A 22,333-nucleotide genomic window follows, 5' to 3' on the forward strand; every position below is an offset into this window, starting at 1 on the left:
CGATTAGTTTTCCAAATTTAGCCCTCTGTATCACAATTAATGTTACGCCTGGCTTGATGTGCCAGCTAATTTCTACATAGATCGACACTCGATTACGCAGTTAAGACTTGACCATGCAAAAGAAATGGTCACTGCACGCAGATCATCTTTGAAACCATGTCACGTTGTAATTACGTCACTCACGTGCCGCAAGTTGGTTTTGTTTGAGTTGAGGTCCACGTTCGTATTGACTTGAAGTCAATCGACCAAGTAAAACGGGCGATAATGCAATTTTAGTTTTAATATTATTGCCTGCATATATAAACATTGAAATTCTGCATGGACAATGTGTTCATGTCCATATTTCCATGATATCTTTTCTTTTTTTCAAAACGCAAAGCATAATGAAAAACTAAATATGCCAGGGGCCATTATGAGGTCACAAATGAAGGACGTAATGCGAAAAATTCTTATTGTACTGCCAAGCGAGGCACCACCTAACAAGAAAACGAGGTAGCAAACGACAGCTGGTTCGATTGAGTGAACGACTTTGAGAAACATGTCGAATGAATCAAAAACAAGATTTAGTGTAAGCAATACCGTTATTTCATCAACTCGAGGATGAGTATGTGCCAGGTTTGTTGTTTTTTTCTTTGGATGAGTCAAAGAGTAAGTGGAGTGACAGCAGTGCAGGACCGACACACCCTTAAAGTGTGGGCTGTGTGATATAGCCCTGTGTCTTGTTCCAGGACGAAACTAGGTGGCAAACCTGAAGAAACTGAACTGGTTTATTGTAAACATTTTTAAAAATACTTTTTTTTTCCAATGTTGTATTTTTTCCACAATCATCTTTTCAATTTGAAATCTGATGCGTTTGAGAAACTTGATTGTATGTACAGTAGTAACTCTACATAAGAACATCTCTACATAAGCCTGTCGCGATATGCAATGATTCAATTTATCGCACGGTGAATAAGAATGAAGGCGGTAATTTTCCTGCTGCGATTTATCGCCTTGTGTGCACGTGCCTGCGCGCGCACACGGCAGATGTGCAGCAGACGTGCCGTTAAAAGTTCGGCTTCCTTGTTATACACAGCGCAATGACAGCGCTGTGACGAGGAATGTTTTATTGACTTCTAGGTAGAGGTGGGAATCTTTGGGCACCTAACGATTCGATTACGATTCAGAGGCTACGATTCAATTATAAATCGATTATTGATGGCACCCCCCCCCCCCCCCCCCGCTATTAGCTGCTTTTAATGTTTTGTACATTAGTTACAAAAACTAAAAGGCTTAAATAAACGACTATTTCAGTATCAAGTTAACAGTTAAAAACAATACTCAAATCCCCATTCTGTATCAGCAGCTTTAAACTACATTCAATTAATCTAATGTTGTGACTCAACCGTTATAAGTTGTTAAAATTGCTCCCGTTATTCCATAATTTCCCTTATGTCTACTTTCGATATGTGAAAGTTTTTAAACTATTTTAAAGATAGAGTCAAGTCAATATTTTACCGATTTAGGAGTATTTTAGATAAAAAGTTAATTAGGTTCGCTACAACAGCCTTGCAGAGACGTCTACTGCTTTAAGATGGCGGCTGTTTACTAACGCCCGCATCTAGCTTTCTGTAGATGTGCTGCTAAGGCCACTGAGTCTATAGGCCTATATATAGTCCTATATAAATATGATATCTACCATAACATTTTATGGACGTACTTTGTAGCAGCTGTCGGCAGCAGTCAGGTATGTTGTTATTTTTTTTAATCTCACAGCATGAGTTGAGCTAGAGCCGTGAGTAAGCCTGTCGCAATATGCAATAATTCCATTTATCGCGCGATATATAAAAATGGAGGCGATAACTTTTCCGCTGCGATTTATCGCCTCGCGTGCACGTGTGTGTGCGCGTGCGGCAGACGTGCTGTTAAAAGTTCGTTACCAACTGCGCAAAATGCATCTTCGTTCCAGGTCCGCCAAAAACTAGCGCCAGAGCCAATTGTTCCCATTATATCCTATTGTTCAACGTATACCGGCTGCGTCAGTGCTCCGGAGTGACTGTGGACCATCTATGGCGCGCCGGTGTTCGGCCATTCCTTACTACGCGGCGAAACGTCCTACACAATGCTCAGGGCGCTTACGCATGCATTCACACGCATGCGCACATCTGTTAGAGGCGGCGATTACTCACTATTTTTGTTTTTATTTAGTTATTTAGAACCTTTTCACAGCCTCAAAGATACTTTTTGCATGTATTACCCTCTCATACTTTTAACCATTGTGTTTTTTTGTGTTAGCTTTGAAGCAGTTCACCACATTAGTCACGTAGCGTGTTTAAACCGTCCTTATTTGATATAACTACATTTAAGTATTTTCTGCAGGCATTTTTTTAGTACCTTATTCCTGTATGCATCTAAACAAAACAAGTTTAGAGCGCACAGTAGTACTTTAGGTCTCAAATTCGACTAATGTAGGACGTTTCGCCGATGTAGGATATTTTGGCAGAACACCGGTGTTGTTGACGTGCGGGCGCTCCCGTCAGGAGTGACATTTCACGCGGGGCGGCTATTTTTCGGCACAACGCTGGATATTTACAATTAAGTGCGCCAAAACATTGTTACCGACTTGGCTGCTACGAATAACCTCACTTTGACAAAGAACAGCTGAATGAAATTACCGGTAAGAGCGCTGTGCTTCAAACTCGTCCTGTATATGAAAGCCCTCATATGCTGGTGTTGTGTAGTAATGAGCAGACGTGACTTCAGCGGCGCTTGCTAACTTTTTTAATGCGCGCACACACTAGATATCATGAAATGGCAAACTAGATGTGCTACTTCCCATGCCATTGGCTACGTGAGCCCAGAGTGATTATGGGACATGTAGTCCATATACTACATCGATGAATTCTAAACTGTCATTTGTCACATGAGATTAAGAAGGCCAAATCAATCCATACCAGTGCCTATAGATAATGTTGCAAGTATTGTTAATTCAGTACGTGACACAAATGGATTCGGACCATAAATAGGATGTCTTGCTCATGTAGTAAACCTAGCTACTAAGAGAGCTGTGGCAATCAACGGTGTGCCCTGCCTCACTTTACAAACAGTAAAGATTGTTCTCAGCACTTTTATGCAATTTTTTTTCATATCAGTAAGAAGTAAGCACATAAATATTATGCACTAAAATGCATGTTTATATGATGGCAATTTAATTTTTGCTCGTTAGCAAAAAAAAAAAAAAAAAAAAAAAAAAAAAAAAATACAATTGTTTTTTGTTTTTTTACAGAGCATTAAATGTATTGAATCGGATCGAAAATCATGTCCCTCGTATCAAAATTCGTACCGAACCATGACTTAACTGTATCATTGCATCCCTATGGAACACCATTGCAGAAGCTATGACGGGAAAATTTTTTCTAAATGCTGAAGTTGTTAAGTGCATTTTTTTTTTTTTTAAACACATTTTATTTATTCTGTGTTTCTGTGCGGTATAAATATTGTTGTTTTTTACTTAAGAGGTATGGTCTATTGTTTTTAGTTGTGATTTCTTAAAAAGTAGATTTGAATTTAAGAGTAAATATCGCGTTTAAATGGGTGTACTTCATCTATTAATATATACTGTATTCGCACTGTGTTATTGTAAATTGGTTTAAAAAATTGGGGGGGGGGGCGCAATAATATCGCATATCGCAATAATTTATGAGAATAATTATCGCACACTAAAATTTGTTATCGCGACAGGCCTAGCCCTGAGTTGAGCATTGGCATTACCCGAGGGGCCGGGTAATGACAAGCATGATGTTTAGCTACTCTCGCTCCATTCCTCATTGCGTCCCGAAGACCGCGCGGCGCGCTGAGTGTGTTTTACTTCCGCTTTACTTGACATATTTCAATAATCGGAATTTGGATGTTTGTGAATCGTTCTTGAATCCTCCATGGCCGAATCGCGAATAATCTAAGAATCAGAAATTTCGCACACCTCTACTTCTAGGTATTTTCGTTTTATAGATTTGAGTTTGAGTGACCATCATTAAATGGAGGCGGGGGCAAGTGCACTGTCGTCGCGGGCAAGTGCACTTTCGGCGCACAGCAATTAGCGAGCTGAGTGAGGAAGACGAAAATGGACGGAAAATCCTGATTTCCAAGTAAACACTCCAGCCCTGGTGCAACCAAAAAGGATGAACCAGTCTGCAAAATATGTTTGAAGGTTGTTTCAACAAGGAAGGCCAAGGTTTTCACTGCTTGGTAAGAAAACTGCATCGCAACAAGCAGAGCATTCCTTGTCACGTCAATCGACAGTTACAGAGGTGTTTAGCTTGACGTGAGAAATACAAACGAGACCGCGCAAAATGGCGTTCCCTCACGAAAAGTGTCGTCCACTACATTGCTGAAGAAATGAGACAGTTTTACCTCCGTTTAATGTTGTTTGATACTTATTGAAACCAATTTTTATTACCGCTACTTAATTACTCAATTTTTCTTTTTGTTGAAGTGCAATTGTTTGTGTTACTACAACTTTATACCTCTGTGCATAAATCCTTAAGTTACTGAAGTGAAATTGTATTTTTTCTTGAAAAAGACATTTTATTTACTCTGTTTCTGTATGGTTATTATTGCCTTTTACTTAAAAAGAGGCATGGTCTATTGTTTTTAGTTGTGATTTCTTAGGAAGTATTTTTGAATTTAAGAGTAAACATTTATTGCGTTTAAATGGGTGTACTTGATCTATGAATACATACTGTATTTTCACTGTTTTATTTTAAATTGGTTACATTTTTTTTTGGGGGGGGGGGGGCAATACTATCGCATAGCGCAATAATTTGTGAGAGAATTTATCGCCCACTAAAATTAGTTATCGCGACAGGCCTATCTCTACATAATTTTCAGGTTAAGACACGCCTCAACGGGAAAATATTTTTAAAGGCTTAAACCAGAATTACATTCATTAACTTGAAATACCTTTCTATGGATTTTTCTCCCTGGATTTTTTTGGTTTCCAACCCACAAGCTTGATTTTGAAAATAAAGCATGTAAAGGAACAATTTGTATTTGACGCGCTACGATACGAAGTTAATTCGTTCCAGGACCTTGTTTGTAAGTCAAAATGGTCGTATGTCGAGTAGAATTTTCCCAGAAGAATACATTATAATTCCATTATTTCGTTCCACTGCCCGAAAACCCACACTAAACCTTAATATTGCTGGTACAATAGCAAATAACAATTACAGAGAGTAAAACAAATTATGAATAAAAATGGGAATATATTAATCGGAATAATAATAATACCTAATGTAACGAATCGGGTGCTAATGAGGCAGATGTGTTTTGCGTGGTGTACCTGAACACACTGCGTGGCTGACATGACAGCGAGAGGGACGTTTTATTTTCACTTTGTTCAGCTGTGGCAGACAGTAGGCATGTTGTGTTGCACAAGTTCTGAAATAGATGATATGAAGCCTGACGAAGCTGGCGATTTTACATTAATAATAATGGTCACCTTAACTTATAAAGACTAGCGAACGGAGGTCGGAGGAGAACCGTCCAGATTGTAGACATTCTACGGCCGTATTGTCAAGCCAGTTCACCGGCGTGCCCACCAAGCTCATATTTTTCTGTAATTTCCATCTTCATTTTAATGGTAAGCCTTTTTTTTCGATGCCAACAGTTTAACGTTATTACAATATTAATGAATCGAAAGAATATTTTTGTCATGTTTGTCCTCCTAGGAACCATATTAAAACTAGGGCTGTCAAACGATTACAATTTTTAATCGAGTTAATTCCAGCTTATAACCGTAATTAATCACAATTAATCGCAATTCAAACCATCTATAAAATATGCCATATTTTTCTGTAAATTATATATATATATATTCTGTAAAATAATTTGTTGGAATGGAAAGATAAGACACAAGATGGATATATACATTCAACATACGGTACATAAGGACTGTAGTGGGCATTTCACTCTACTGTCATTTAAATCTGTCTATGCTGTCCTCACTCCGAAGCGTCTATTTTTTCCAAAGCTAGACAGCTAGTGAGCGACGCCTTAATAATCAGACTTCTTCCTTTTTCATCTGATTTATTAATAAAATGGCCCCAAACCACTGTCCTCTTTAGACCGTAGTGAAACTACAAAAAAAAAAAAAAAAAAAAAAAAGTACACAAGCATTGCATTAGCAACAACGTTAGCTTAGCACGCTATACAGGTTCACTAAACATAAACAAAAAGCGTCTCATACAAAAAAATAGAACATTTCGCTTACTAACATAATATGTACATTTTTTACAACAACCATACTTACGGACAAATCTTGTACAAGGGTCATATAGGCACAACATTACAACGTAGGCGTCAACCCGAGACATCGTGCAGCCATATTGAACTGGCAAGAAAGAAATAAACCATGTCGCAAAGCGACCACAAGAATTCGCTGTTAGACAGCACAAAAAACCTTGCTATAAAACTTACCAAAAGGCAGAATACTGTCTGAGCGGGATATGTGCGTTAATTGCGTCAAATATTTTAACGTGATTAATTTAAAAAATTAATTACCGCGCGTTAACGCGATAATTTTGACAGCCCTAATTAAAACAAATATATTTCCCTCCCCTATCTGTTTTCATTTTCAAAAATCTTTGGAAAAGCTCCAGAGCAGCGCTACAGATTGCAGACCCCCATCGTAGTCCTCCTTTTTGCTTTTATTTGGCCCTAATAAGTACTACATTACTACAACAATAATAGTCCTTGTGTCAACGGACCATTTCAAGGAGTAGGAGGGGGGATTCTAATAGCCATGTAAAGTGTTTTACTAGATTCGGTGAGAAGGTGAAGTATTTTGTTGTTGTTCGTGAACTACACTTCCACACAAACGTACATCGAGGTACCATTATCTTAGCAAGGAGACGTGTGAGAATCGAAGTTTTGTCAGCCGTAATTGCGTATATCCCTTCGCCGAAACAGTCTGATAGCACAGATATAAGTACACCTGCTCCTCGTTGTCGAAGTTAGCGCAGCGGCGCTCCCCGCCTCTCGGCGCAAATTCATTCAAACTTGAGTTTCCGTTGAGGACAGCCGTCAACCGCTCACTTTCGCCGAAAATCCGATCCAAACTATTGTAATTCCCCGGATATGGGGAAGGAGAGAAGTCTGTATTGGCTTATCCACTTTATTGTGGTAACAATAATAAAGAAAAACTAACAAAATGACAGAGGGCTGCCACGACATGTGATTGCTATCTTTCGCTATATTGCACATTCTTCCTACTCACTTTCCCCTGCGTTACAGCTCACCAGTCCGATCGTCTCTTCAGGGGGGCCACGCATAGTTACGAATGTTACAATACACAATGAATAGGTTGCTGCTGAACTCCTCCCACTTGGCTGCCGTTAGTTTGAAACGACCTTAAAACAATTTTAAAAATAAAATTTTTTAAAAATCTCATTTGCAAGGCGTGGCGGCTTTTATTTTGGTGTGGCGGTGCGCCAAAATCTGTTGTATGTAGGGGAATCCCTGGCAAGCCATTAATCCTTTTTGTTCGACCATATTTTTGATAATGAGGAATGAGTGACGAACCTAACTATATAATGTTTGCATTTTACAGTGTTAGTTATAAGTAAGTTATCGAGAGGCCTTTTGTTTATTGACAGGCTTGTTGTCCTAAAATTGCCAGGTTAAGAAAGTTGTTTCATGGACCAAGACCACAACAGTATTCTCTTCTGTTGCACCAAATGTTTTTATCTGATGACAAGGCACAATACCTGTTGGGTTTGTTTTAGTTCAGCACTCATCGTTCAGGGAACACAGCTTCAATGACATTGACTAATTGATTGTGATCGACTCAAATTATACTTGAAAAAGTAAATATTGGCACTTTATTTGAAGTTGAGACTGTTCTTGTCATTGTTTTGTTCATTATAATAATGTTCATGTCATCGTTTAAAAAATGGTTAGGTCAAAGGAAAATCTATGTTGAGTCCACCACTAGTTTTTTTTTTAACCTCCGGGTGTTCAAAAACTCAGGTGAATATACATTTAAAAATTATTGTATTTATTATCAGTTATCGATATCAGCTGAAAGAAGCAGGAAATTATTGATATCAGTATCAGTTTCAAAATATGGATATCGTGCACCCCTACTAACAAGACTTAATCATGACTGAAAATATGTAAAAAAGGCCCAATAAAAAAACATGCCACTTACCCTAGAAGGCATATCATCTTCCGCAGTAGTGTCCAAATCTGAATCAATTTTTCTTCCTGAAAAAATCAGTACAAATATTCTCAAAAGCCTAACTTCTTTGATCGCTGCAATAATAATAATCATTATAATAATAATTAATAGTGTTAAAGAGAGATTACCTTTGCCTTTTCCAATCTTACGAGTAGGTGTGCTTACTGGAGATAGTATCTTCACACTGCCCGTTTCTGCATCTTCACTCTCGATAGCCTTGAAGCAGATAAACCATCAGTTAATTACATCAGTTAAAACCCAGTCAATTCTACGCAAACATCCAGAATCGCCGTCACCAAAACTTCTACGAACAACTCTCTTGAATGAATAAATAAATTCTTCCCCCTCGGGGACTTTGCCGTGAAGTGATCTCTGAACGCTAATAATAAAAAAAAAAAAACAATAAAACAGAGCATAGATGGCTAGTAAAAACAAATTGTGATGACAAAATGTAACAATTCCTCAAGAAATTATAACGTCATGTAGTATTAGGCCCGTCTTTCATACAAAGGCTAAAAAGCCAACGTTTGCCTGCACTCGCTTTGTTAAATCCTCGCACATTAACACGTGCTGTTCATTTAGCGAATTAATATTACAACTAAATAAATATTCAAAGATTCTAGAATGAAGTTGTCGTTTTAACAGCAATTTTCGGCTTGGTTTGCCAAACCATCATGGTTTTAATGGTGTAGCTGCATGCTAAACATTAGCTACTCTCCACGCATTCTGCTAAACAGCGACTGTTCACTGTAGTTACCTGCTTCAATCTGGCGAGTAGCACACTTTTAATACCCGATGTATCCAAATTTCGTCGTTTAAGCTCGGATTTAAGGTCAACAACCCTTAATTCTGTTATTTTCTTCAGCGCCGTGGAAATGGCTACCGACGCCATTTTACCGATTTAATTTATAATTCTCATGCGCAAACCGCATTTGAGCAGTTTAGATTTGCCATTTTTTCCGGTCCTAGAACACATTAGCGCCACGCAGTGGCTTGGAAGACCAAGTCTTTTCCAGAAAAGAGTCAGTCCTCCCCAGGTTTCAGCAGCGAAAAAGTGTTGATTATGAGGGCACTAAAACCAGCCTAAAACGACCACTTATAAAGCAAATCAATGCAACAAATATGTAGAAAAAAATAAAATAAAATAAAATACTGTATTTGCATTATTTATAAAGTGCAAAACATTAAATGAAACAACACGTTTGAGACAGAAGTGATACTGAAGGAAAGTTTAAAATCCATGTATCCACTCAACCTGGATATTGTAAACATATCTGCAGCATCAAGGTACAGTGGTATGAAAAAGTATCTGAACCTTTTGGAATTTCTCACATTTCTGCGTAAAATCACCATCATATGTGATCTGATCTTAGTCAAAATCCCACAGATGAAAAAACAGTGTCTGATCTAAAACCACCCAAACATTTTTAAGTTTTCATATGAGAATAGTATGCAAAGAATGACAAAAGGGGGGAAATAAGTAAGTGACCCATCACATTTAATATTTTATGCCTCCCCCTCTTTGGCACCAATATCTTCTACCAGACACTTCCTGCAGCTGCAGATCAGTCAGACACATCGACCAGGACTAATCTTGGCCCGTTCCTCTCTACAAAACTGCTGTAGTTCAGTCAGATTCCTGGAATGTCTGGCATTAATCGCTGTTCTTTAGGTCATGCCACAGCATCTCAATGGGGTTCAAGTCTGGACTTTGTCTTGGCCACTCCAGAACGTGTATTTTGTTCTTCTGAAACCATTCTGAAGTTGATTTACTTCTGTGTTTTGGACCATTGTCTTATTGCAGCATTCATCCTCTTTTTAGCTTCAACTGTCTGGCAGACGGCCTCAGGTTTTCTTGCAAAACATCCTTATGAACTTTTGAATTTATTCTTCCATGAATGATTGCAAGTTGTCCAGGCCCTAAGGCAGCAAAACAGCCCCAAATCATGATCCTCCCTCCACCATGCATCACAGTGGGGATGAGGTGTTGATGTTGGTGAGCTGTTCCATTTTTCCTCTACACATGACATTGTGTGTTACTCCCAAACAATTCAACTTTGATTTTATCAGTCCACAAAATATTTAGCCAAAATCTCTGTGGAGTGTCCAAGTGCCTTTTTGCAAACAATAAACGAGCAACAATATATATTTTTTTAGACAGCGTGAATTCCTCCGTGGAGTCCTCCCATGAACACCATTCTTGGCCATAGTTTTATGTACATTTAATTGATGCGTGCACAGAGATATTGGACTGTGCCAGTGATTTCTGTAAGTCTTTAGCAAACACTTTAGGGTTCTTTTTTTACCTCTCTGAGTATTCTGCGCTGAACTCTTGGTGTCATCTTTGGTGGACGGCCACTCCTTGGGAGAGACGCAACAGTGCCAAACTCTTTCCATTTGTAGACAACTTCTCTGACTGTTGATTGATGAACATCCAGACTTTGAGATGGTTTTGTATCCTTTCCCAGCTTTATACAAATCAACAATCCTTGATCACAGGTCTTTACACAGCTCTTTTGACCGAACCATGATGCACATCAGACAATGCTTTTCATCAAGGCATTTCTTACCAGGTGTGTGTTTTATAGTAGGCAGGGCAGCTTTAAACCACTCATCAGTGATTGGGCACACACCTGACTTGAAATGTTTGGTAAAAATTGATTTCAATTGTTCTTTAAGTCTCATTAGGCAGAGGGTTGGTTCACTTACATATTTTTCCCCTTTTTGTCATTGTTTGCATGCTATCCTGATTAAAATATGAAAACCTTGGATGGTTTTAGTTAAAGAGGACATTATATTTTTTCAACTGTGTGATTTTGACAAAGATCAGATCACATTTGATGGTGATTTTATGCAGAAATGTGAGAAATTCCAAAAGGTTCAGATACTTTTTCATACCACTGTAAAAAAATCACTTATCATGTGCAGTGAATTGCATGAAACGAAACAATTAAAATTAAGAAACCATCCTGTTTTTTTTAACATTACTGCTGACTGCTGGAAAAAGTGTAAACAGGCAAATAAATTTAGAGGCTGGTTGAGTGGTTAGCATGGCCGCCTCACAGTTTTGAGATTAAGGATTCAATCCTGGGTATTCCTGTATGGAGTTTGCATCTTCTCCCTCTGCCTGCATCAGTTTACTCCAGATACTATAGTTTCCTCCCACATCCCCAAAATACGCATTCTAGGCCAAATAAACACTCTAAAATTGCCACAACTGTATATACGGGTATGCACGATAGTCTGTCTCCTTGTGCCCTGCGACTGGCTGGCAAACAATTCAGAGTGTGCCTCCCTACTACCCAAGGCCATAGGTTCGGTCTCACCTTTGGTAGGGATACTATAAACGCATGCAGCACCTGCATGTACACATTTAGTTGGGGACAGGACAGATAAGGTGAACAGGGGTCAGCGCTACATTTCTCACGAATATTCTGATGTACGTAAAAATGAAAAAAGTTAAAATAGCTATTTTCATGACGTCTTTTCACATTACAGTGACTGTTGCTGCTGCTGGCCGGAAAAAAAAAAAACTTCTAATATCCCTCCTCTTCAAAGGGGAGCGGAGGAATCGGCATCTTGTCGACATGTTGTATTTCTGTCGGGGGGCAGTGTGAGTGTGTGTGTGTGGGCGTTTAGTCATAAGCCAATTAAACGTGTGTTTGGGGCACATTCAAGTTAGAAAAACAAAAAGTCTACTTGGTGAACTATAAATACGGAAAGACAACAAAAGCTGTATTGACAAAGCTAAAAAATAATTACTAAACTGTACCCATGGTTCACTCATCTGTAAGTCTGTTTTCAATTCGGACAACAGAAATCGGATATTTTATATTGTTTGACTTGTTTTTTAAACTAAAAACATAAGTAAATAAAATAACAAAAAATATACAATATTTACAGTTTTTCCTTCTTGTCTTTTACAGGGTGACAAAAGAAGGAATTTATTAACAATCCAATAAAACCAAGCTTGCTGGAAGAAAAATAATTTAATCATGGTAACTGAAACCTTATAGCCAAACTAAAAAAACTTTCTAACTAAAACCTAAAAAATACCTAAAATGAGAACTTTTGAATTTCCCACCTTTTTTCATGGAAAATGTAGACCAAATAAATATATATTTAAAAGTTTTAAAATTCAAATAAATATGTTTATGATTAAAAGGCTCAAAAAAATGATTTAAATCAGTTTTGTCCAAAAGGTAATCCAGCATCGAATGAATTGTCTGTTGATTTGATAACTGATTAGTTGTCCATTATTCGATTAATACAGTAATCAATACCTAAGGGGTAGCTCTATGTTTCTCAAAGGCAGGTTGGAACGCAGTTATCAAGTAATGCAGTTTTGTCTCACTAGTCAATTGTAGTTGACGGTTCAAGTGGATGACGGATGTTCATGACACTCATAATACTCAACCAAGTCCCCCTATAACCACTAGTGGGCGTGCCAGTATCTGCTGACAGATTCAGTCGCCGTCATGTATAAAACATCATTCACGTCCATCATATCGTGATATATACCCTAGTACCTGTCAGCATTTCTTCAGTATTAATGCTCACTCCGACAACATTAAAGCATATATATAGTTAAAAAAAACGCATATATTATGTGCCGGCTCGCCAAGTAAAACTGTCGTAAAAGTGTCGTAAACGCTGAGCTGCCATTTGGCGCCCCCGTGCGGCAATGAATACAAGCCCCGTATTGTAGCCAGCGAGAGCGAACGGACGACCTGCTGGGTAAACAACAGTGTCGACTCAAAAGGGCAGGAATGGGAACTTCGTCGCATACTAGCGGTGAGATACTTCCATCTTGTCTCATAGACGCATAATAGAGATGTTCTTCGATCATTGTCAGGTTAAAACGAGACGATGACGACCTAAAAGGGGGTGTAAAATCGTCTATTTCCTCAGTGGAGTTGAGCGAGCATTCATATTAGCTTAGCATGTAGCCCCTTAGGGCCCATTGCTTTCGATGCTGCTTTTCAGCTCTCGTCGGGTCTGTTGTCAGTTTCACAATCCCTACCATTGACAATTGCGACTTCTACGTAGGCCCGCCGAGTTGCGACTTGCGTGAACGTTATAAATGGCTATCGTAGTCTTATTATTTGGTAGGATTTAACCTCCTCATCAACCGAAAGACGCGTTTGGAAAATAAAACACGTATAAAGAGATACGTGGGTTCTTTGGCGTGTTCTATGGGGAGTAGTAAGTGACAGGCTAAGTGATGCTAGCTCCCTCATCTAGTTTTGCCTCTTTTAACTAGTGTCGCAAATGGTTATTCCGAGGAGGTGGCTAGTCTTGTTTCCCTGCGTTTCTACACAAAATAAAGTTGACGTCGTTTCGATGGCGTTTGTGAGAGAGATTCAGACAGCTGGACTCAAGGTATGATCCAGATTTACACCTGTGCAGAAAATACATTAGTTTAATTCCTTTTTTAGATAGGCCAAGACCCAGTTACTGCTTTCACAACCGCACAGCTCGATTTATTTGGTCCGGACATATCGCCATTTGATCTCAGAGGATAAATCATCGTTATTAGTATGAGGAGAACGTCAGCGTTAATGCTGAAAGCAAATGTACGCCATGTACGCAGATTCTCTATTTGGTAGTCCTGAGACTCAAAACTATTGCTGGTTGTATGTGAAAGTAGACATGGTGAATGCTAACTTATAGCCATTTCAACATTTATTAGATCATGTCGAGTTTTAACTCATTGGCTGCCATTGACAGCAATATATGACCAATTTTTATATTAAAATTCAGCAGAAAATGAGCACATATCCCTATAGACCCCAATCACCAACGTCACACAATCACGTGATCGCTGTATTGTCCGTCATTGTGTGTCCGTATTGTCAATGATCGTAGTTTCTAAAGGTGGATTCACTTGCAAATTATGGAAGCCCCGGTGCTTTCAGACACTGTAAACTCATTGGATGAGTTGCATAAAAGCCGTTATTTGGAAAAGTTTCGGTCGATCCAGTCGCCAGATCCATATTTGATGCCCAAATCGATGTTTCCTCTCGTCCGGTCCCATCCAGTGTGTCAGAGCTCGTCCTGAGATCACAAAATTTCCAGTCATACTCCAGTTTATGTCACGATGAGGGGTCGGGTACCCAAAATTGGCACCGGCCCGAATATAAACCGACATTTGGGCAGCTGAGCGTCACCATTGTCACAATTGTAATATGAAACTTGATTGGTGGTTCGACAACGGGCCGGTGTGTGCCGAAAAATAGCCGCCCTGCGTGAACTGTCCCCCCTGACGGGAGCGCTTATTTATAACGCTTTATTGAAGTGAAAAAATCAAATGTTTTCATCGACGCAATACAGTAATGGATTTACGACTGTAAAATCATTTTAAATAAATAATTAAATTACACAAAATATTAATACTGTATTTAAGTAACAAGTTGTGGAATGGGCCACATAACCATCTTTGAACAGAAATGTATTAGTCTACAGGTTTTCACGACCATATGCCAATGACAATCACACAGGTATGACATTTATTAGTTCAAGCAGAGTAAAATAATACATATTCAAAGTACAAGATTTATTACTTCAAGCAGAGTAAAATAAACATATTCACGGTACAAGAAAGTCGTTTCCGTGTGGGCGCTCCCGTCAGGGGGACATTTCACGTGGGCAGCTATTTTTCGGCACAACAACTGTTGTTGCGCTCACCTTCTTGCTGCGCGACCGTGGCGACAAGCTTCGTAGTCTCCGTCTGATGATGTCTGCGATCGTGTTGGCATAACGTCTATTGATGTTTTCGCCGCTGTCTGACGGCTGTCGACACAAACGCATCATGGACCGAGATAAACCGTACTGCTTTAGAGATTTGCCCTTTTAACAATGGGCACACAGTAACTACTACCGTTTATCTTCTTTGTTACTGCAACCAACCGCCCATGCCTTCACCATTTTGATTAATCAATGTTAATGATTGTCAGGAAGGTTTTTGGGTTCGTTTACTAGGCGATGATTCCTTAGACAAGCAGAAAAACACGCAGTAATAGGAGGAATGTACGTAGTGGTAATATGTAAACACGATGAGCTGACGGACAATATGGCGGCACAAGTCAGGGGGGCGGTGTTGTGACGTCACGTGAATAGGGTCTATATTAGACTCATTTGTTGCCTCAAAATTCAATAATTTTGGCTGGACTCTACTTTTTTGTGTATTTTTACCTAACAATCCATTTAAGATGACTAATACAAATCTTTAAAACTTCCTGAACACTCCGATGTCTCCAAAGCAGTGGTTCTTAATTTCGGTTCGATTGAACCTCAGGGTTTCCAAAAATGGAAACATTGAACATATTTGAATTAATAATACTATTACAACAGTAAATTAAAGCCATCATTCCGCCATTTTCTGTTTTTAATGTTTAGTAGCACCGCTGTGCACGCCCAATGTGATGTGTGCTAATGCTGACGATATCGGCGCGGGAGCTTTCCATTGATATGGATGCAGAGCAAGCCCCCGCAATCGAATCTTTCCACTTTGGAGGCAGGATTCCAAGGTTTGCGTCTTTGCCTTCCGTTTTCGTCGACACCATATGAACGCGAGGCCACTCCGCAACACAGTAGTTGCGTCTTAGTGTAGCAGAGTCGCCATGTAAACTGCCCCTAAGGGGTTCGGCGAAGGTAAAGAAACGCAGAGCCCTATTTTCGTACCCTGGTTAAATCTAGGCAAAGTGGATTTTTATACCAGATTTTGGACTGGTTTGCTCTCCATTTACAGGCTTAATCCATTTATTTTAACTGCTAGTCCTCGCTCTGATAGGAGGAGGAACTTGTTTGCTCAGTGGAAGGTTGACTCGCACTTGGTATGAGGGAATACAACAGACCAATGGGCAGCATGGTCTCAAATGTTGACCTGTTTATAAAACATGCTGTCAAAATGAGAAGAATTTTGAACGGGAATTTGCTAAATTATTAGCTTGCTAGCTAATGAAAAAGATGGCTTTATTATCTAATTTCGAAGGGTTTGGTGAATCCGCATGTGAAACTTGTGGGGTTTGGTACCTTTAGCAAGGTTAAGAACCACTGCTCCAAAATGTTGTAAAACTGCCGGTCTCCTCATTTTGTGGATGCAAGCCATAGTGTATTTGTCACATATATTGAAACCGGATATTTGCTTTTAAAATAAAGAATTCTAGTTAAAATCGATCACTCCTGTGTGTTACATCAGAAGAAACGCCTCAGCATCTGACATAATGACCGATTGTTGTATGATCATATCAGTTATACTTTAAAAAGAGTATTTTTGGAAGATTTTGTCACAACAATGTTTGAAGGCTGTTTTGGGTGATGTCACAGAGACGTTTGCATTGCTTTCACTGAAATCAAGGGCTGTTTAGTGTTTATACCTTTGCGCGCTGCGTGTGAGTGAAAACTGAAAAGTGTAACAAATATGGTTGGAAGAGAGTTTTTTTTTTTTTCATGAAAATTGATGTGCATTTCCTTATTATTTTACAGTATTTTATTTTGTCTATGGTTGTCATACCTGCTTTGCTGTCAATTGATGTATCGCTGAACATAGATGGCATCTTTGTTGTCATCTTTAGAAGCACTTTAAATATCACCTTGCTGGCATTTGGCATTAATCTGGGAGAAGTTACGCTGCCGTGAAAGTTCCACCAGAACAAAGTGCCTATTCTGTTCCTCTTAGGCGTGACATTTTGCTACAGACTAGTCCTAGTTGAGTTCCACAGTACTGCAATCCTCCATTGTAGCCCGTTGGCTCACGTATTCCAAGTGATTGTGGCATCCAACCACATCGGTTGAGCGAGTCGATGACTCATTGACTCAAACCACTTGTCCTACTTAAGGAGATATTACCATATTTTTGTTTATTTTGACTTGGAATTATTTGCCTGAAGCTTTGCCAGTTCCCAAATCCAGTATTTTTTAATAGGCCTTCATAGCAAAACAGGCACCACATTTGACAATTAGAGGCATCCCAGGTGGTGGGCTCCCCCTTTAAAGGATGTTGAGTTCTGCCACTAAATTTCTGTCACGTCTTTGCTGCCTGCTGTCATGTTTGTAAATTGTGACTAGTCATTTTGACGCGTGCTCACTATTAGGATAGCTGTCTTGGCTGTTTCAGCACGTGAAATATTCCCACACAGCTGTAAAAACATTCTTAATTGCACAGAGTTGAACCAAATGCATGAATATACAAACGAGTCATAAATCAAGATATGAATATTTCTGCTCAGGTTGCCAGTAGGGCTGGGCGATATGGCCTTAAGTACATATCACGGTAAATTGAGCAGATTTACCTCGATGACGATTTATCGAAATTTATTTACTAGCTTTCAATTTAACAATTGCACATGCAGTCTAAACATTAAGTATATAAGAAATCTTGTAAACAATAAGAATTCTAGTGTGAACATTTACAACAGCTTGTATGACTTGAAAAATGTACATTATAAAAATCAATCTGACGACTGTGCAAACATGTCATTGGAACACTAATGATTTGCAGCTTTAACAGTACATTTCAGACAATTTATTGGTAATGGCTGCTGTGACATAATTATTCAACACAAGTGTTTACGTCAAGGTTTCAGGTTTTTTTTTTTCCAGAGCATTTTTTAATACATGCACCCCCCACACAGACACAACCAGATTAAAACTGTATTGCTCTGATGCCAATGAAACCTTTAAGATTTTATTATGGCAGAATAAAGCAAACACATACAGAAAAATAGCTGTGGCCACTAAACTGTCATATTATATATAGGCTTCACTGTTGGATTATACTTTATGCTGAGTGCTTTACCACCATGAAAGCCTTCAGAGAAATCACACAGAGATACCAAATAATGTGACATAATGATTGCTAGATGAAGTCCGTGCCCAGTCCACTCATTAATTTCAGCCGTTTCGACAAGGTTAGAGCCGCTATCCGACTCAATCACGTTCATTTGTAGCGTTAGCCGCTAGCGTTAGCCTGTGGCTTGGCTACCAGAAGAAAGCAATGAAAGTATCCTCTCCTGAAATCGTGAGAACCAGGGAGGACAGCGGGTGAATGCCCGTCTGGAAGCCGCCAAGAGTTTACTTAATGTCGGGTGAAAGTTTGGCGAAGCTCCCTTAAGCTCGACTCCATCACGCATTTGCTTGTAGCGTTAGCCGCTAGAGTTAGCCTACCGGGCTTCTGTTTGTTTGGCTTTCTGAAAACCACGTGACTCCATACGTAAGCACACTGACTGCTTTCTTAAAGGGGAATGAACATAGCCGAACAACACAGTCAAAGCGGGATGAAAAGACTATATTTTCTTGTTTTATTAAATTACCGAATTTACCGACATGGTCAAAATTACGTCGGTCATCATGAAGAATTTCCGCCCTGCTCTATTTGCCAGCCACTCTTTCTGCTGGTAGAACATTCCAGAATACTGGAGCCTAAATAGAGAATCCTTTAGAACCTCTTGGTTTATTTTCAGCACGCTGCATCACCAAGAGACAAGCATGTTGTTCTACTTTTTTTTTGTAAGAACCTACAATTCTGTGTTTGTTATGATTTTATCAATAGGGTGTGGCATATCTGTAGCTCCATAAACCATCAAACTTTCCATATCTTCTAGTAATAACATGCTCAAGCGAATATCCACATGCAACCAGAATTTATCACCGATAATAAAACGGGCCATTTCTAAATGACTTTTATTCAGTGCACCTTTCATCTCAATTATTGCATCTCAAGAGGATGTCACTGAAAGGAGACTTTCAGTATAAAGACTTTCAACTTTCTTTTCTTTGCTTTTCTAGGTGTTGTGAGATGAAGTGCATTGATACGGAGGAAGTTTATACTCTGTTAGCTCGGTGAAGACAGAGCTGCCACTATGAAGAGTGAAGTGCCCTCTGAGGCCTCCAGCAGACAGGAGCATCTAAAGGAGCCGCTGGTGAACCCAGAGCCAATGGAGGCAGCTAAGAGTTTTTCTAGCAACATGGAGGTAATTGGAATGGCAGGCAGTGAGTTTGCCACTCTGTGTTCCGAATCGAGGCACCGGACCTTGAGGGACACGGCGGCTCGCAAGGACTCGGAGCGAGGCCTCTCGGCACGTAGAAAAAGGAAGGTCCAACAAGCAGGACCGTCTGAATGCTCCCTAAAAGTTGCCCATCTCAGTGAGACTTCTGTGCCCTCTCAGCGTTCCAGAGAAGAACTCTTACGTCATTCTAGCGAGGACGAACATAATCACGAGTCATCTTTTAGCGACTGTGCCTCGTCTCCTTCATCTAGCTTGAGATTCGGTGACTCGGACACGCTGAGCTCTGAGGAGGATGCGGAACCCGGACCGACAGAGGGCCAAGAAAAAGGCGCCGTCCTCACAACGGGAGCCACTGGAGTCAGTCTTCGCCCTGTCGCGGGTCGAACGAGGCGGATCCGCTCGCACAAGTGGGTGCGGACCGAGGCGGAGCCGGTTTTGCTTAAGCGGCAGTGTTTGAGCAGTCGACGGCCTTTGCATAGGAAACGATTTGTGAAATCAGTTCCTGGGGGAGGCCAGCGCACACAGAAACAAAAGGATAGACTACTACTGCAGAGGAAGAAACGAGAAGTCATTGCACGGCGAAAATACGCTTTACTCAATAGCACAAGCAGTTCAAGTGAAGAGCTAAGCAGTGGCTCGTCGTCCCCGTCCTCGACCGAAGTAGAGGATGAGCTGTACGTGGACGTCAGCAGCACCAGCAGCCAGCCCAACAGTGCTGCAGTAGCCACAGGTAATTAGTGACCTTGATGCCCTACTTCTGTTCATCTCTGGGTTAATCTGTGTATCCATGTTTTTTTTAAAATGATTCCCACAGCTCTAATACATTTTATTAGTGTCTCTGCAGCGACCTGGTGTATGTATTAATATTCATGGAAGGTTTTCACGTTGTGTGGAAATGCCTTAATTTCTGCCCAATAGAGTGCACCTTTAAGAAGTGAACTGCTGGTGGTGTACACATTTTAACATTGGATATTTACAGAGACGTGTTACGCAGAAAGATTTGCTTGATCAAAACTCTTTATCTCTTTGATGCCTATTGTTGTGAAATGGTCACATTCCTGATCAAAAAAGCCTCAACATTTTTTTTTCTTTTTTTTACCATAGATGCCTGTTCTCGCTAATGTACATCATACAAAAAATTATGTATTTTATTTTTCAAGATTTATTCTCTATTTTAATTACCGTACTTTTCAGACTATAAGTCGCACCTGAGTATAAGTCGCACCAGCCCAAAAATGCGCAATGAAGAGGAAAAAAAAAAGATAAGTCGCACCGGAGTATAAGCCGCATTTTTGGTGGAAATTTACTTGATAAAATCCAACACGTATGTCATCTTGAAAGGCAATTTAAAATGAAAATACAATGGAGAACAACATGCTCAATAAGTGTACAGAATGATAATGTTACATGATGCATGAACAACGAAATGCGAACGTGGCCGGTTAAATATAGCTATGTAGAGTTATTCAGATAAGTATAGCATAAAGAACATGCTAACAAGTTTACCAAACCATCAGTGTCACTTCATAACACCAAAATAACATGTGAAATGATATAATATTGTGTTAATAATTTCACACACAAGTTGCTCCAGAGTATAAGTCGCACCCCCAGTCAAACTATGAAAAAAAAAAACCCTGCGATTTGTAGTCTGAAAAATACGGTAACTTAAAAACAACAAAATATTTTTAAATTTTAATTTTATTTATTTTGTCAACATACCACGTTGCGTCCGATAAGCAGTGGGTTGTTAGGAAGCCAGTCATACCCATGCTCTCTAGGATGGTCTTAAAACCATAACTATTTAACAAAGTGGTCACTAAAATTATGAAGAATTTAAAAAAAAAAAATCCGTTTTACCTTTTTAGCCAGCAGAAATCTGAATCTTCCCCTTAGTGCTTGATGAACTGGACTAAATACTAACATAGCAGTTTCATCATAGCACAGTGTGACTGTCTGTCCTTTTTAAATCTTTCTTAACCACCTTTGGCTAGCCTTAAACTATACTGTAATGGCTTCAAACATCAGACGCAGTCTTCATCAGCAACAAAGTCGTATGAGTGCTCAATAAAAACGGTTAGCTCGTAGCTTTGTCGTGGAGCTAGCATAGATGAGCAATGGATTGCAAATTTGCAATCCTTTTTAAGTTTTTGAATAAGTTACTCTTTGTATTACAAAAATATGGCATGACTGTCTATATCAACTGTATTATTGCAAAGCTTCTTTGCCAAGAATGCAAATGCTAATTGAACAGTTGGTTTATTGCATATGATGATACACATGGCATCAACCTGACCCTTTCATTAACGCTCCTGTTTTATGTGCTTTGTTATACGGCACTATGACTGTGCTTGAAGGCATCACAGTCTGTAAGCTTGCCAAAATGAAGTGCAGACCCGCATAACTAATGCTTTTCAGTTGAAGTGATCCAACGTGAGTTTATATGCCAATGAAGAAGCCAACACAGGTTGTATAACTTGCTTTTAGAGCAGATTTGAATCACTATTCAGAATGCTGATGTGGTTCATTTTGAACTTCACTGCGCAGTAAGGGATGTTACCCGTTTTTGAACAAGTTAGCGCATTACCCAATCACGTAATATTGATTAGGGGATTTTTGAGTTACACTATTATTTAAAATGATCTAATTAAGTTTCTGGCCATTCCAGAATCCCTCTTTGATCAGGTTAATAATTTGACTAGTAGTTTCTGTGAATTAAAGAAATCTGAAATTACTATAATTTTAGTAGTACGCATGTTTTAAAAAGATTATAATGATCAAAGTAGAAAACTATTAACAACATTTTTACCCAACAGTACAAAAAAATACTGAAATAATTTACAGTCTTTGGTGTTTTACCAGGGATGAAAGACCCAAGTATACTTGGGAATTAAGAAGATTCAATCAAATGTTAAAATCTTATTTTTTGGGAGCAGCTATGATGGCGTTAACGTTGTTGTTAACTGTAAATGTGCTTCAGCAAAAAGTGACACGATTTGATTAGGTTCGAGTTAGTAATGGCTAATCTGCAGACGTGCTTGCATTTTCATGCTTGCCACATCATCCACTTCTTCAAATGGTTGAGCAGGGTTGTTGTACTCCCTGAAGC

At 39.3% G+C, this 22,333-nt stretch overlaps 2 protein-coding genes across 6 annotated transcripts in view; one reads left to right on the forward strand and one right to left on the reverse strand.

Annotated features, from left to right (window-relative positions):
* sltm (SAFB-like, transcription modulator) overlaps nt 1-9,140 on the reverse strand; it is a 38,204-nt gene extending 29,064 nt beyond the window's left edge. For both annotated transcript variants that reach the window (XM_057829277.1, XM_057829264.1), the window contains exons 1-3: nt 8,973-9,140; nt 8,344-8,431; nt 8,186-8,241 (exon numbers count right to left, since the gene is read on the reverse strand). In XM_057829277.1, the coding sequence (XP_057685260.1) occupies nt 8,186-8,241; nt 8,344-8,431; nt 8,973-9,107 (279 nt within the window). In that variant the 5' untranslated portion in view covers nt 9,108-9,140. The remainder of the gene's footprint in view (nt 1-8,185; nt 8,242-8,343; nt 8,432-8,972) is intronic.
* Nucleotides 9,141-12,863: 3,723 nt separating this feature from the next.
* rnf111 (ring finger protein 111) overlaps nt 12,864-22,333 on the forward strand; it is a 61,667-nt gene continuing 52,197 nt past the window's right edge. For all 4 annotated transcript variants that reach the window (XM_057851475.1, XM_057851398.1, XM_057851556.1 and 1 more), the window contains exons 1-2: nt 12,864-13,009; nt 19,004-19,954. In XM_057851475.1, the coding sequence (XP_057707458.1) occupies nt 19,078-19,954 (877 nt within the window). In that variant the 5' untranslated portion in view covers nt 12,864-13,009; nt 19,004-19,077. The remainder of the gene's footprint in view (nt 13,010-19,003; nt 19,955-22,333) is intronic.

This window comes from Corythoichthys intestinalis, chromosome 1 (assembly GCF_030265065.1).
Source record: "Corythoichthys intestinalis isolate RoL2023-P3 chromosome 1, ASM3026506v1, whole genome shotgun sequence".
Lineage (NCBI taxonomy): Eukaryota > Metazoa > Chordata > Actinopteri > Syngnathiformes > Syngnathidae > Corythoichthys > Corythoichthys intestinalis.